The sequence below is a fragment of the Triticum urartu genome, chromosome 7, assembly GCF_003073215.2.
Source record: "Triticum urartu cultivar G1812 chromosome 7, Tu2.1, whole genome shotgun sequence".
Taxonomy (NCBI): Eukaryota; Viridiplantae; Streptophyta; class Magnoliopsida; order Poales; family Poaceae; genus Triticum; species Triticum urartu.
Window position 1 is genome coordinate 589538742 of NC_053028.1, and position 14583 is coordinate 589553324.

The 14583-nt window shown below is 48.5% G+C and overlaps 1 protein-coding gene across 1 annotated transcript; it reads right to left on the bottom strand.

Annotated features, from left to right (window-relative positions):
• Positions 1 to 3472: 3472 nt before the first annotated feature.
• LOC125521186 (protein NRT1/ PTR FAMILY 8.3-like) lies at positions 3473 to 5839 on the bottom strand. Its single transcript, XM_048686239.1, has 5 exons — positions 5604 to 5839; positions 5386 to 5485; positions 5024 to 5241; positions 4405 to 4943; positions 3473 to 4315 (listed from the first exon to the last, which is right to left on the bottom strand). The coding sequence occupies exons 1-5, from the start codon at positions 5685 to 5687 to the stop codon at positions 3511 to 3513; spliced, it is 1746 nt and encodes a 581-aa protein (XP_048542196.1). The 5' UTR covers positions 5688 to 5839; the 3' UTR covers positions 3473 to 3510.
• Between the last annotated feature and the right edge of the window lie 8744 nt (positions 5840 to 14583).

The following is a 14583-nucleotide window of genomic DNA, read 5'->3' on the forward strand; positions in this document are numbered from 1 at the left end:
ATGGACTATCAATACTCCTTATGCATGCCAGTATGTGTTTTGTTTAAGTAGATGGTGAAAGTTGATTTAGCTCTGCTGGTTTTATCTTGGTAGTGATGGTCTGATGGTTGCCTGATAAAACTAGATGGTAAAACTGGATGTTGTTTGGCTTCAATGAATTGGGACATCCATATTTCAACATTATCAATGTTTGACTACAGTACTTTCAAAACGATAAATCCTGGAGCTACCCATGTAAACCCTTTTCCCACATCCACGACTTGTCACTTGGCTGTGAAATCTTCCTCTAGCTGCTAGTACTACACAAGAGTTAATGCTAGAGCAATGCTACAGTGGAGCATGCATCATCCGTTCAAAGACTGCAAGTTTGTTGCATCATATCATCACACAAAACTATTGCTGATCTTTTTTGAGGCATTTCTCTATTATTGATGAATTGTTGATTGTCTTGGGCACCATAAACCGCGGGCTGCAAGAAAAATCTCGGCCCACGGTGATGAACAAAAAAGGAATTTTATGAATCATTGAGCGTTTTTACACATTGACGAACATTTTTTTATTTTGCTACAAAAAAATGTTCACGGATTTGGGAAGAAAAGAAAAAAAGAAAAAAGAGAACTCAAGAAAAACAAAAGGAAACTAAACGGGACATGGGCCGGCCCATACGAACGCCCACCGCACCAGGGGGGTGCGCGCCAGGTCGCTCAGCGGCGCCCTATGCGCCATATAGGAACCCGCGCGCAAGAGCTATGTCTCGCCTGTGGCACTTCCACTTATGGGCCGCTTCCTGGAAGCGGTTTTGAGAAGATTCTATAGACCGGTTTTAGAAGCTTCCGCGTGGGCTTTTTCCCTTCTTTGTTTCTGTGAGATGGTTTTCCACTTATTTTCATTGTGTTTTTTGGGGGGTTTCGTGTTTGTTTGTTTTTACTATTTTTTTTCAAATACATGTTGATTTTTCTAATACAGGTTGAACAATTCTCGTATGAACCCTGAATAGTTTTTAGGAATGCGCTAAAAAAATCAAGTACATGTTGAACATTTTTGAAATGCACACTGAATAATTTGTATACATGTTAAACATTTTATAGATACACAATGAACATTTTCCAAATACACGTTGAGCATTTTTTTGAATGCATATTAAACACTTGTCAAATGCACATTGAACATTTTTTAAATACGCGGTAAATATTTTTTTAACACACATTGAATATTTTTTATAAATGGCATGAATATTTTTTTAAACGTGTGAAACTTCTTTAAGTGTTACGATTTCCGTGAAAGCTATGAAGCATTTTTCCACAATCACACGAACAAATTTGTACATTGTACAAATATATATATTTAATATGTCACAAATACAATTTTGTAACGCATGAATATATTTTAAATGTGATGATTTCTATGAATGTTATGAACATTTTAAAAAGACTAGATAATTGCCACTGCCTTACGACGAGGGCATAAATATTCCCACTTAACGGAACGAGGCGGAGCGCGCGGATGCCGCTGCCATTGATGCCCTCCTACAGGTGGAACCGGACGTCTTGGACTTGAACCGGGCGGCAGAGGCTCAACTCGATGTGGAGCGCGCGGATGCCGCTCTCATCGAATCACTACGTCGTTGTGATACACACCCTCTACGGGCCAACGTTGTTGAGCCCGGCCACCGCCGTGATGCTACTATCTGCTGAAGCAAGGCCGGGGAAGCACTTGGAGGAGCCCCGATAGGTCTGCAGGGTCGTCGGGCTCGCGGACCACCACCCCTCTATACTCCGCCAGCAGTGATGGCTCCGACTCCGACTTGGGCTTGAGTAGGGGGCCGCCAGAGCCTGTCCCAGGCTCGGGCTTGGGCACGAGTAGGGGCGCGCGCAAGCTCGTCCTGGGCTCGGGCTTTGGGACTAGCAGGGGCGTCGTGGGAGCTCGACCTCGGTCCGGCTTTGGGATGCTCAGGCCGGCGTCGCGGACTGTAGAGCTCGTCCCCGGCGTCCCTGGCTCCGGCTTAGGAACGCTGAGGCCCCTCCTGCTGCTGGCACCATCGCCGCCTCCTGCAGATGTGGGTGTGGCCCGCGGTGTGGATCGAGCCGTGGTCCGCGGCGGCGAAACCCGGTCACCATCGTCCAGACCGAGCTGCTCGCGGCACACGGCCATGAAATCAGGGAAGGATTGTGACCGGGTTGGCGTCGGACTGTAGAGCCCGTCCCAGAAGGCGTACCTCTCATCGATGTTGTTCTGTGACGCTGGGTAGCAGCCGTCGTAGTGCTGGATGCGGGCGGCGTTCTCCTCCATCAGGATCTCCGACCACCGCTGGTTGTTAGGCGCGTAGCGCTGCTTGGACCGCTCCTTCGGCGGCAGGCTTTGGCAAAATTCACGTAGTGCGCGCAGAATGGTCGGCGTGCCGACGCTGGGGACATGCTCCACCGTAAGGCCCTCTATGCACAAGTGCTATCCGACCGGCAGGTGCGTGTCCGGCGGCACCATGATGCCGCGGCAGCCGAGGAGCGACGTCTCGTCGACCTGGAGGGTGCGCTGCATGCCGAGAATGAAGAGCGTGTGTCGTCGTTCCAGGCCGCTACTTCCCACCCCACCATCGTGCCTGGCAATTTTTTGCGGCTACGAAAGGGGAGACATCTAGGGTTCAGTGGACGTGGCTAGGGTTTGGTGGAGGCACACGACGAAGAAGGCTGTGGGGCAGCGATGGGAGGGGAGGGGATTGTGACAGGAGTGGGTGAACACCGTTGTGCCGTGTGGCTATAAAGTGCATTAATAGGCGTGTTGCGGGCACGCCGGTGACGCTGCTCCTCGCATGGGAAACCGCATGGTGCGTACTCGCCGGTGTGAAACTGCCGACGTGACCACGATGTGACTACTCATGCATGCGAGCAAGCACACGGTCAATTGTAGAGCGCCACCTGGCACGATGTGTCAACCCACACGTCAGTAATAGCGCCGGCTAGCAGTCAACTCCCTTTGACCAACGACAAACCCCCGTTTGGGCATTGGTGAGGATGGGTGGTGCGGTGGACGGGAAAAGTGAGAAAAAGAGTTTGCTTGGGCAAAACCGAGCAGGACTAAGCAATGAGGGGCACAGAAACAGAAATTCCTTGTGCTTATGTGCTTCTCACAAAAGCGAAATTATACTTCCTAAAAAGGGAAAACACTGCCTATGCTATTGCGAGAAGCAAAACTATGCTTTTCGAAAAGGCAAAAACTTAGTTGTGCTTCTAAAATTAAATGAAAAAGCATGACTGTGTTGGGGCCCCGCATCAATAATTATCGAGCTGAATTGGGGCTGCCAAATGCTCATCGAACGGTCCTAAGGTCGTTTGGATCTAAAACTAATATCCGAACGTTCGGAAATTAGAAATTTCGTTTTTTTGAAATGGTTCACTATTCTTGATCTTTCTTCAGGCATTTCTCTTTCGCTGATGAATCGTGCATTTGTCTTGACCTCTTGGCATCATGCACCGTGGGCTGCAAAAAATCTCTGCCCACGGTGAAGCAAAATTATCAACCTTTCCTGGATTTGTACTTCCTGGCGCAGCTCCCGAACGCTATTAGATTGAGGCAACCAAGTCCGGCCATCATCCAGAAGAAGCGATCCAGGTGACCCTCATTCAGGTCGTCGGGGATCCACCCCGGCGCGCCGCCAGTCGCCGTCGCCCACTGCACGGTCGTCAGTAGGAACGAGCTAAGGTAGCCGCCGGCCGCTATTGCAAGGAGCCCGAGCGCCGTGCACACGGTCTTCATCGCGGCCGGCGCCTGGCCGTAGAAGAAGTCGAGCTGCCCGATGGTGGTGAGCACCTCGCCCACGCCCATCAGCGCGTACTGCGGCGCCTGCCATAGCACGCTCGTCGAGTTTGGCGCAGCACGGAGGCGCGCCGTCTCTAGAAGCGCTGCAGAGGCCATCGCGAGCACGGGCATGGCGAGTCCGGCACCGATCCTCTGCAGCTCCGAGATGCCTTTCTCCCTCCCGGTGAGCCTCCTGGCAGCCGGAACGAAAGCCCGGTCGTAGAGCGGGACCAGGAGGATGATGGTGAGTATATCGAAGGTGGACATGGATGCCGGCGGGACGCGCACGGAGCCGACGGTGGCGTCCATCGCCATGCCTTGCTCGACGAATGTCGACGTGACCTGCGCCGACACGGCATAGAAGAACACGACGGACGCCCAGAGCGGCAGCATCCTCACGAGAATCTTGAACTCCTCGACCTGCGTGACGACGCAGAGTCTCCACGGGCTGGTCCGCGCTGGCGCGGCTGCCGCCTCCACCTCCTTGTCCGAAGCCACGAGAATGGCGGCCTTGTCGAAGAATCTGATCAAGCAAGCAGCATATCAGTCATTCAGTCTAGTGGTAACCAAGCACGCGACGCGAGGTAAACTCAGAGGATTGTAGTAACTGACTGGAGATCGGTGGTGTGGTCGATCCTCGGAACTCCGGCGAGGCCGTCCTCCAGCATGCCGTAGAGCAGAGAGCTATCGGCCGGAAGCTCGATGCCGCACTTTCTCACGGCAGCGACGACGACCTGGCACACTCGGATGAGCGGGCTGCCGCGGGTACGCTGAAATCTATACGTCCGCAACGCCGCAACCAGGCAAGACAGGCCGGCGGCCAGGACGACCGCTGGGATGGTGAGGCCCAGTGCCCAGCCGCAGTGATCCTGCACCCACACGATGGCCGTGCTGGATATGAGCGACGCGCAGTTCATGTTGAATATGTACCAGTTGAAGAAGGAGCCCTTGGTGGCGCGCTCCGACGGATCGCCGTCGTCGAACTGGTCGGCGCCGAAGGACATGAGGCACGGCCGGAGGCCGCCCAAGCCAATGGCGATCATGTAGAGGCCGAGAAACAAGACGAATTCCTGAGACGGCACAATGTTGGACGACACGATGTTCTTGACGAGCAGCGGCAGGTACGCTGAGAGAGCTGTCATCAGCATCCCCTGCAAGCGAAAACAGAGAGCTGTCAAAGTCTAATAATCTTGCAGAATTCAATTCAAGTCAGGATCAGGCAAAAACTTACTGCGACGCCGATGAAGCAGGAGACGACCATGGTGCGGTACCTTCCGCAGTAGGAGTCTGCGACGACGGCGCCGCCGAGAGGCATGAGGAAGCAGGTGGCCTGCCAGGTGGACACGTTCCTCGCCGCCGCGACGTTGCTCTGGCCCAGGACGCCGGTGAGGTACGTGATGAGGTTGAAGGAGATGCCGTGGAAGGCCAGGCAGTAGCAGAACTCGGTGCCTGCGTGGCACACCATCGATCAAACTAAATTAACCATCACGCAGAGACACCATCGATCCAAGATTAAAACTGAACTAATCATCATCACACAAAGAATTTTATTACTAGTACCGAGAACAGGTGAATAAAGAAGAAATAAATTACCAAGAATTGAGCGGCACGCGCGCCATCCACCCGTGCGATTCTTGAGCGCCGGGTTCCCGTCGAAATCAAGGGACCCGTCGGTGGTGTACGCCTCCGCCGCCTGCAACGGCGATCCCCACCAAAGTTAACAGCGAGACATCATCCATCTCAGGGGTTGAAATAATACACAGGCGAAAGGGAGAAAGAAAATGAAGGAGGCAAGGCTAGGGGGACCAGACCTCGGCGGGAAGGCCGGCAAGCAGGGCCACCGTGTGCTCGCCGGTGGAGGCCATGGCGGGAGCTTGGGAGCGTACACCTGTCATTTGTAAGATGCTGCAATTGGGCCGTGCAGGCAGCCTCGTCCTCTAAGCTGGCCCCATGTTGTTGGCATAGAGAAAATTTCCGCAGACTATAATTAAAACAGCAAGAGCATCTCCAATGGGACAAGGGGAAGCGTTTGTGTAGACTCTTAGGCCTCTTTTGGTTCATAGGATAGGATTATCATAGGAATAGGAATCTTGTAGGAAATGGGATGACGTGTATCTCAAATCCTATAAATAGGAATAGGAAACAAGATGTCATTTGGTTGACACCAAAGGAATTTTTCCCATTGAGTCTAGGCTCTTTTTTATTTTCCTATGAAATGTGGAGGATACGAACCAATCCTATATACGAATAGGAATCCATTCCTATGAACCAAAAGGCTCTAAAGGAAAAAATCTTATAAGAATCCTATCCTCTAAAATTCCTATGAAATTCCTCTAAACCAAAGGAGGCCTAGGAAAGATTAAATATCACAAAACTGCTCCTGGACTCGGTCCAGGGCCAGGGCAAGAGGGTGCTGTGGACCAGCATAGGCGCGATGCTATGGTCCCTGTGGCTGACATGCAACGAACTTACCATTGAAGGACAGCTCCCGACGCATCCGGCTAATATTATCTATAAATGCTCTTTCCTCTTGCAGCAATGGAGTCCGTTGGTGAAGCCGAAGGACGCTGATCTCATGAAGCATGCCCAAGTCTGTATTCACCAGGTTTACGTTGCGGCTAGGGAGCCGGTGGTGCCAGCCTGAGGGTGGGCACTTGTTTTTGTTTTGGCGAGTCAGCGTACTCAAGGCCATGGACTTCGGCCTTGTAATAATTCGCGCAGTCAGGCTCTGAACCTTAAGCTTCCTGTTTCTCGCGTAGCTCTGGCTTTTGTCTCGAACTTGTAATGTCCGTGGTTAGCTACTCTGCCTGTTCCGATGTGGGCTTTATTAATTTAAGGCCGGACGCTCCCAGCGTCTACGTTCTAAAAAGAATCACAAAACTAGAAAATATCTAAGCGGCCTAGCTTTTAGCACCAGACAAATAACTTCAACAGCTCCTGTAAAAAAAATTCCGTAAAAGTTGGAAGTTGGCAGACATCAACTTTTCCCAGTTTGTGTAAACTTCTTTCCATAAAATCTGTTTTTATTTCTAATTTTGTTAAATAAACCTAGCTAATGGTGTAAAACCCGCATGTCATTGGCACGAGAGAGAGAGAGAGAGTGTGTGTGTGTTTGCGTGTGTGTGTGTGTGACAGTGAACTGCATGGTGCGGTGGAGGGTGGTGGCGCGGCGGTGCACCGGCGTGGAAGCGTCAGGAGAGCATCGAGGCGGTGGCCCGTGCATGCGGGCAACGTGACAGCGATACAGGGTGGCCATGCGAGGGCGACAGTGGTGGTATCGCAGCTGTCCTACCGCGGTGACCGGCACGGGGTGGCACAGTATGGGAGGCACGACGGTGGCCCCAGGCCTTGTTGGGGCGGCGACGACAGAGGGACGACGTAACAAAGCGGGCAGCGGAGGGGCGGCGGCCAAGTGGCGGTAGTGGCGGTTGATAGACTCTTAGATCTTCCCGAAAAAAAAGATAGACTCTTGGAACACTAGGCTAGATTAGATCCAGTAAACCAACCTTCTCCTAGTGTTGATGAACTCGGGCCGGTGCCGGCCATGGTGAAGTAGCGGCCGGTGATGGCAGAGAGATAGCGACGGTGGTGTGCTTCCCGTGAGCACCGCGCTAACCCTAGATCGATAAGGAGTGTTGGTGGGGTTTATGATAGCGATTAACCTCGTAACTCGTGCCCCGGCCCTCATCTCCGTTTATATAGCGCGGGTCACAGGGGTCCACCAACCATGGTTTGGTTGAGCGCCCCCAATCAGGGCGCGATGCAAGGGCCCATTCGACCTGTTGGGCTCGAACGGGAGAGAGATCAACCTAACAGCGGTATCGCAGCCGTCCTACCACGGCAGACGGCACGGGTAGCGCAGTATGGGAGGCATGACGGCGGCCCAGGCCTTGCTGGGGCGGCGGCGACAGAGGGACGACGCGACAAAGCGGGCAGCGGAGGGGCGGCGGCAAAGTGGCGGCATGACAAGATGACGTCAGGCGACATGCCGGAGTGACGACGCACGGCGCTCATCATGAACTTGTCATCTTCTACCCGTCAAATTATATGGGAAGGGCTAATCTTTCCTTAAACTTAACGGACGGATGAGGTGATTATACAGGATTCCGTAATGTTTTTCTGGATCAACGGAACTGGTGGAGGCCTTTTTTTTCGCTCAAACTTTTCTTGAATGATAAGTAGTAGGAGTAGTTCTTTTAGGGATACGGGGTCTATTGTAGTTGTTCACGACATACGCTAATTAAACAGCCAAGCTGCCTCGTGCGGGGAAGAAAACGATATGTGAATGTGGGCTCTGCAACCGCCAAGGCACCAACGGAAAGTATTAGAGCAACACCAACACCATTCATCAAAACGGACATCATTAAATATCCACAAACACGTCACGGCGTCCGACCATATCCATCAAATATCCGTCATTTGGACAACGGAGAGAGAAAGAGAAGAGCATACAAAATAGGTTTGTGGTGGGGCTTCTGCAGTAGCGAACAAGCATCGCTCGGGTACTACTGCCGCGGGGCGAGTCAGGCGGCTGGTGCGGAGTGAGTCGTGCAGAGACGCCACATGGATTGAACCCGCGCTTACGAGACTACGAGAGCACACCACTGCATTCCCACCACCGGGCTAGGAGCTCACTTCAAAAAAAAAAACCACCGGGCTAGGAGCCCATCCACAAAACACAAAATTAATAAGTAAGAACAAAATGAAAAAGGAAATAAAAAAGGAAGAACAATAAAACCAAAGATGAAACCGGACAATCAAAAATAATAAATAAATAAACGGAAAGTCAAGACATACAAAAAATGAAAAATGAAAAAATAAAAAAGAAGAGAAAGATGAAGCAAAGAAAGACAACTTCTTTCAAAAAAAAAAGAGAAGCCACCGTGGCCCCAACCACTACATGCAAACTCGCTTGTGCAAGGGAAATAAAAAGGTAGAACAAATCCTATATATTCTATATTTAAGAAGTTGATCCTCAGCTGTTTATCTCAACATGCACACATGCCACATCATCATACATCCCATCTCACCAACTCCACTATCTTTATTTCTCTTAACATGCATGCATGAAAATGTTACCTATAATAACTCCCTCAACATGCACACATCCCAATTTATTAACCCCGCTAATTTTATTTCTCTCAACATACATGAGAAATACTATTCAATAAAGATTTCATCACTATACAAGAATCAAATATAGCAAATCAGATGTATTTTTAATCTTTTGTCTCATATTCAAATTCATGGCAACCAAATATCCTCAAAATGATATATCGTAACCAATTTTCGCATGTCTTCGCATGTCTTCACCACAACACGAAAGATATCATCTAGTTGTACAAAACACGACTCAGAAACACGGTAGAAACTCGGGCTAGAGGAGCAAAAAGTACAAAGCCCATAAGCAAGAAAAGGCCTCGTCTCAACCCGCCCCTCCTACCAGCGCAGAGGCAAAGAAAAACTCATGTTCGAGCCAGCCTACCCATGCACACAAATATTCACACTTCTATATCCTACAGTCCAAGACATCGGCTGAGACTTTGCTAAATCTTAGTTAACTGAAATTTAGCAAAACCCACAAGGAAAACTATACGGGCCGTCGCACATGCCGTTAACACACGAGAAACAAAAACATGCTCGAGCCTTCATGTGCGCTTGCGTGAATCATAAAGGAACTTCAGTCTAACGGTGAAACATGCAACCAAGTCTCAGTCGATTCTATATTTATGGGATCTTACGTCGAGATCCATGCAAATTTTTCATTTTAGTTTTACGTCAAGATCAGTCGATGTTATGTTACCTGATTTAGACTTGATTAAGTCCCGAGACCTAGCCACACCCATTTAGTAAAACCGTTCTTTTAGCCCCACCAAGACAAGTGCCGCTCAAGCCCAACCTGGATGTGAAGCAACTTATTGCGATCGGAGGATGGTATCTTTGGTGGATTCGGCGTGAGACCACTCATAACGGATCTCCCCCACCCCCTTGCAAATGGCCAATGTCAATTCTTGCTATAGCTAATAATTTTCAGCAAGCAAATGCAAAGAATATGGCACCAGCGCAAGATAGATGGAAGAAGCCGGAGTTCAGGTTTGTAAAACTAAATGTTGATGCAACATTTTATATGGCAGAAGGAGTCACTAGTAGAAAAAGGGTCAAATGTGAAGCACATTAGTGCCGGTTTGAATTTGAGCCGGCACTAATGTGTGCATTAATGCCGGTTCCAACGGCTAGCCGACCGCTTTCATTAGTACCGGTTCGTGGCGAACCTTTAGCACTGGTTCGTGCCACGAACCGGTACTAAAGTGAGTGGTGGCAGGATGTTGTCAGTCCGGGGCCCCTCCAGCACCTTTAGTACCGGGTCATATCACGAACCGGTACTAAAGGTCGTCCTACATAGACCCTTCGTCCACCCGAGCTCGCTCTGTTCTTCCCCTTTCCCCTTTCCTCTTTGTTCTTTTCCCTCTTCCTCTCAAGCTCATCACACATTTTGCCCAAAATTTGTCAAGATTTGAAGGCCCCCATCCATTCACATGATCACAAAGGTTAGCAACTTTGTCCTTTCATCTCTCATTGCTAGATTAGCTCGTGCAATGCTTTGTATAGTGATTGATTTTTGAGTTTAGTAATTTGGGAGGAATTATATATATGTGCTAGTATTTGATTTATATGCAATTTGAGGTCAAAAATAACACTTAGTTTGCATATGTAGGTGTGGTTTACTTAGTACCTTCTAAATCTCCATCGTAACCACCGTCGATCGCTCGCAACGTCCCGTCGCTGGCACCACCTTATGGTGAGCCTCTTGTTCATGAAGTTCTATATAAAAAATTGATGTTTGCGTGATTTGGATATATAGTTACTCATATAATTATCTTACCCATACGTTGTTTGTTATACATAGTGCCATGGTTTTGATATCCGTCCCCGTCGGCCCTCGTCCGGGTTATGATTCGGATGTGGTATATTCTCTTTTAAAACTATTCATTGCATTTCGTGTTTATGACAAATTATGCCCATCAAGTTGATATAGATATTTGTATGTAGGAGGTAGTTGAACCGGAAATTCCAACCGACCCTATTGTCGAGAGGTTAAATTTAGTTGAAAGAGAAAACGAGGATTTGAAGGAAAAATTGAAAAGAATTGAGGGGGAGAAGATGGAATTGGAGTTGCATGTTGCCGATGTCGTCGATGATCACAAGATTAAGATGGAGAAAATGCGCTTGAAGATTAGAAAGATTAGAAAATATGCCATTCATAGTGAGGCTTGGTATCATTATGCTGTTGGATCAATTGTTACCTTAGTTGCGATCTTGATCGCATTTGTTGTTGCATTTAAATTCTTTAGCTAGAGAGTTATTTGTTTGTTGCATTTAAGTGTTGTATGATATTTATGTATGAACTTTATGTATTGTATTAATTTGGTGTTTTCGGTGCTATGTATTGAAGATGAGCCGGCAATGGATGTACGATGACCGATGCTCTCCCGACTTCATTAATGGTGTGCGTACTTTTCTGCTTGCGGCTGAGGCAAACAAGCGGGCGGATGGTTTTATGTCTTCATGTGCTGGCTGTAAGAATGGTCACAATTACTCTATGTCAAGAACCATTCACGTCCACCTGTTTGAGTCCGGTTTCATGCCCCACTATAATGTTTGGACCAAGCATGGAGAAAGAGGGGTTATGATGGAAGACAATGAAGAAGAAGAGGACGACGACAACTATCCTGGCCATGGGTTCCCTGAATATGATGATACAACAATGAGGGAAGAAGCTGAGCCGGTAATGCGGGAAGAAGCTGAGCTGGCAATACGGGAAGAAGCTGAAGAAGAGGCATCGGATGAGCCCGTTGATGATCTAGGTCGGGCCATTGCCGATGCAAAGAGAAACTGCGCAAGTGATTTGGAGAAGAAGTTGCAGCGCATGTTAGAGGATCACAAAAAATTGTTGTACCCGAATTGCGTAGGTGACAAGAAAAAGCTGGGCACCACACTGGAATTGCTACAATGGAAGACAGAGAATGGTGTATCTGACAAGAGATTTGGAAAGTTGCTGGTAATGATAAAGAATATGCTTCCAAAGGACAACGAATTGCCCGAGAGTACGTACGAAGCAAAGAAGGCTGTCTGCCCTCTAGGGTTAGAGGTGCAGAAGATACATGCATGCCCTAATGATTGCATCCTCTACCGCGGTGAGTATGAGGATTTGAACGCTTGCCCAGTATGCGGTGCATTGCGCTATAAGATCAGCCGCGATGACCCTGGTGATGTCGAGGGCGAGCGCCCCAGGAAGAAGATTCCTGCCAAGGTGATGTGGTATGCTCCTATAATACCACGGTTGAAACGTTTGTTCCAAAACAAAGAGCATGCCAAGGCGATGTGATGGCACAGAGAAGACCGTAAGAAACACGGAAAGTTGAGAGTACCCGCTGACGGGTCGCAGTGGAGAAAAATTGAAAGAAAATACGGGAAGGAGTTTGCAGATGACGCAAGGAACGTATGGTTTGGTCTAAGCGCAGATGGCATTAATCCTTTTGGGGAGCAGAGCAGCAACCATATCACCTGGCCTGTGAGTCTATGTTTGTATAACCTTCCTCCTTGGTTGTGCATGAAGCAGAAGTTCATTATGATGCCAGTGCTCATCCAAGGCCCTAAGCAACCCGGCAACGACATTGATGTGTACCTAAGGCCATTAGTTGAAGAACTCTTACAACTGTGGAATGGAACAGGTGTACGTGCGTGGGATGAGCACATGGGGGAAGAATTTGACCTAAAGGCATTGTTGTTCGTGACCATCAATGATTGGCCTGCTCTCAGTAACCTTTCAGGACAGACAAACAAGGGATACCGCGCATGCACGCACTGTTTGGACGATACCGATAGTATATATTTGGCTAATTGTAAGAAGAATGTGTACCTGGGACATCGTCGATTTCTTCCGAGCAGGCATCCCGTAAGAAAGAAAGGCAAGCATTTCAAAGGCGAGGCGGATCACCGGACGAAGCCTCGCCACCGTACTAGTGCTGATGTACATGATATGGTCAAGGATTTGAAGGTGGTCTTTGGAAAGGGTCCTGGTGGACAACCTGTTCCGAATGACGTTGACGGATGCGCACCCATATGGAAGAAAAAATCTATATTTTGGGACCTGCCCTACTGGAAAGACCTAGAGGCCCGCTCCGCAATCGACGTGATGCACGTGACGAAGAATCTTTGTGTGACCCTGCTTGGCTTCTTGGGCGTGTATGGGAAGACAAAAGATACACCTGAGGCACGGGAGGACTAGCAACGTATGCACGGAAAAGACGGCATACATCAAGGTCATGCAAGCTACGCTCTTACCAAAGAAGAGAAGGAAATCTTCTTTGAATGCTTGCTCAGTATTAAGGTACCGTCTGGCTTCTCGTCGAATATAAAGGGAATAATAAACATGGCAGAGAAAAAAATTCCAGAACCTAAAGTCTCATGACTGCCACGTGATTATGACGCAACTGCTTCCGGTTGCATTGAGGGGGCTTCTACCGAAAAATGTTCGATTAGCCATTGTGAAGCTATGTGCATTCCTCAATGCAATCTCTCAGAAGGTAATCGATCCAGAAATCATACCAAGGTTAGAGAATGATTTGGTGCAATGTCTTGTCAGTTTCGAGTTGGTGTTCCCACCATCCTTCTTCAACATCATGACGCACGTCTTAGTTCATCTATGTGAAGGGATTAACGTTTTGGGTCATGTATTTCTACACAATATGTTCCCCTTTGAGAGGTTCATGGGAGTCTTAAAGAAATATGTTCATAACCGTGCTAGGCCAGAAGGAAGCATCTCCAAGGGCCATAAAAATGAGGAGGTCATTGAGTTTTGTATTGACTTTATTCCTGACCTTAAGCCGATTGGTGTTCCTGAATCGCGGCATAAGGGCAGACTGGATGGAAAAGGCACGCTAGGAGGGGAACAAATAATATGTATGGATGAACATTCTCTCACTGAAGCACACTACACAGTTCTACAGAATTCCGCCTTGGTGGCTCCATATATGGATGAACACAAGAATTTGCTACGCTCCAAACACCCAGAGCGGTCTGATGACTGGATTACACGTGAACAAACCAGGAGTTTCGCCAGCTGGTTGCAGACACGTACCATGCATGACGCCTCTATTGAAGATGACCTGTACTTGCTGTCCCAGTTACCATCTTCGAATATAATGACTTTCAAAGGGTACGAGATAAATGGTAATACATTTTACACGATCGCCCAAGATAAGAAGAGCACCAACCAAAACAATGGTGTCTTCTTTGATGCAGAAACCAAGACGGGAAAGGAAACATATTATGGTTATATACAGGACATATGGGAACTTGACTATCGACGTGGTTTGAAGGTCCCTTTGTTTCGGTGCAAATGGGTCAATATGACACGAGGCGGGGTAACGGAAGACCCGCAGTACGGAATGACAACAGTGGATCTCAACAATCTTGCGTATGCATACGAATCATTTGTCCTAGCCAATGATGTGGCACAGGTTTTCTATGTGAAGGACATGTCTACCAAGCCGAGAAAAAGAAAAGATAAGGAAGTGAATGCATCGTACGATGAGCCAAAGCGGCACATAGTTCTTTCTGGGAAGAGAAACATCGTGGGAGTGGATGACAAGACAGACATGTCAGGAGATTATGAAAAGTTTGATGAAATTGCTCTATTCATAGTGAATATTGACCCGAGCATCCAGTTAAATGATGAAGATTTTCCATGGCTACGGCGCAAAGGGACACACGCGAAGAAAAAGTTTC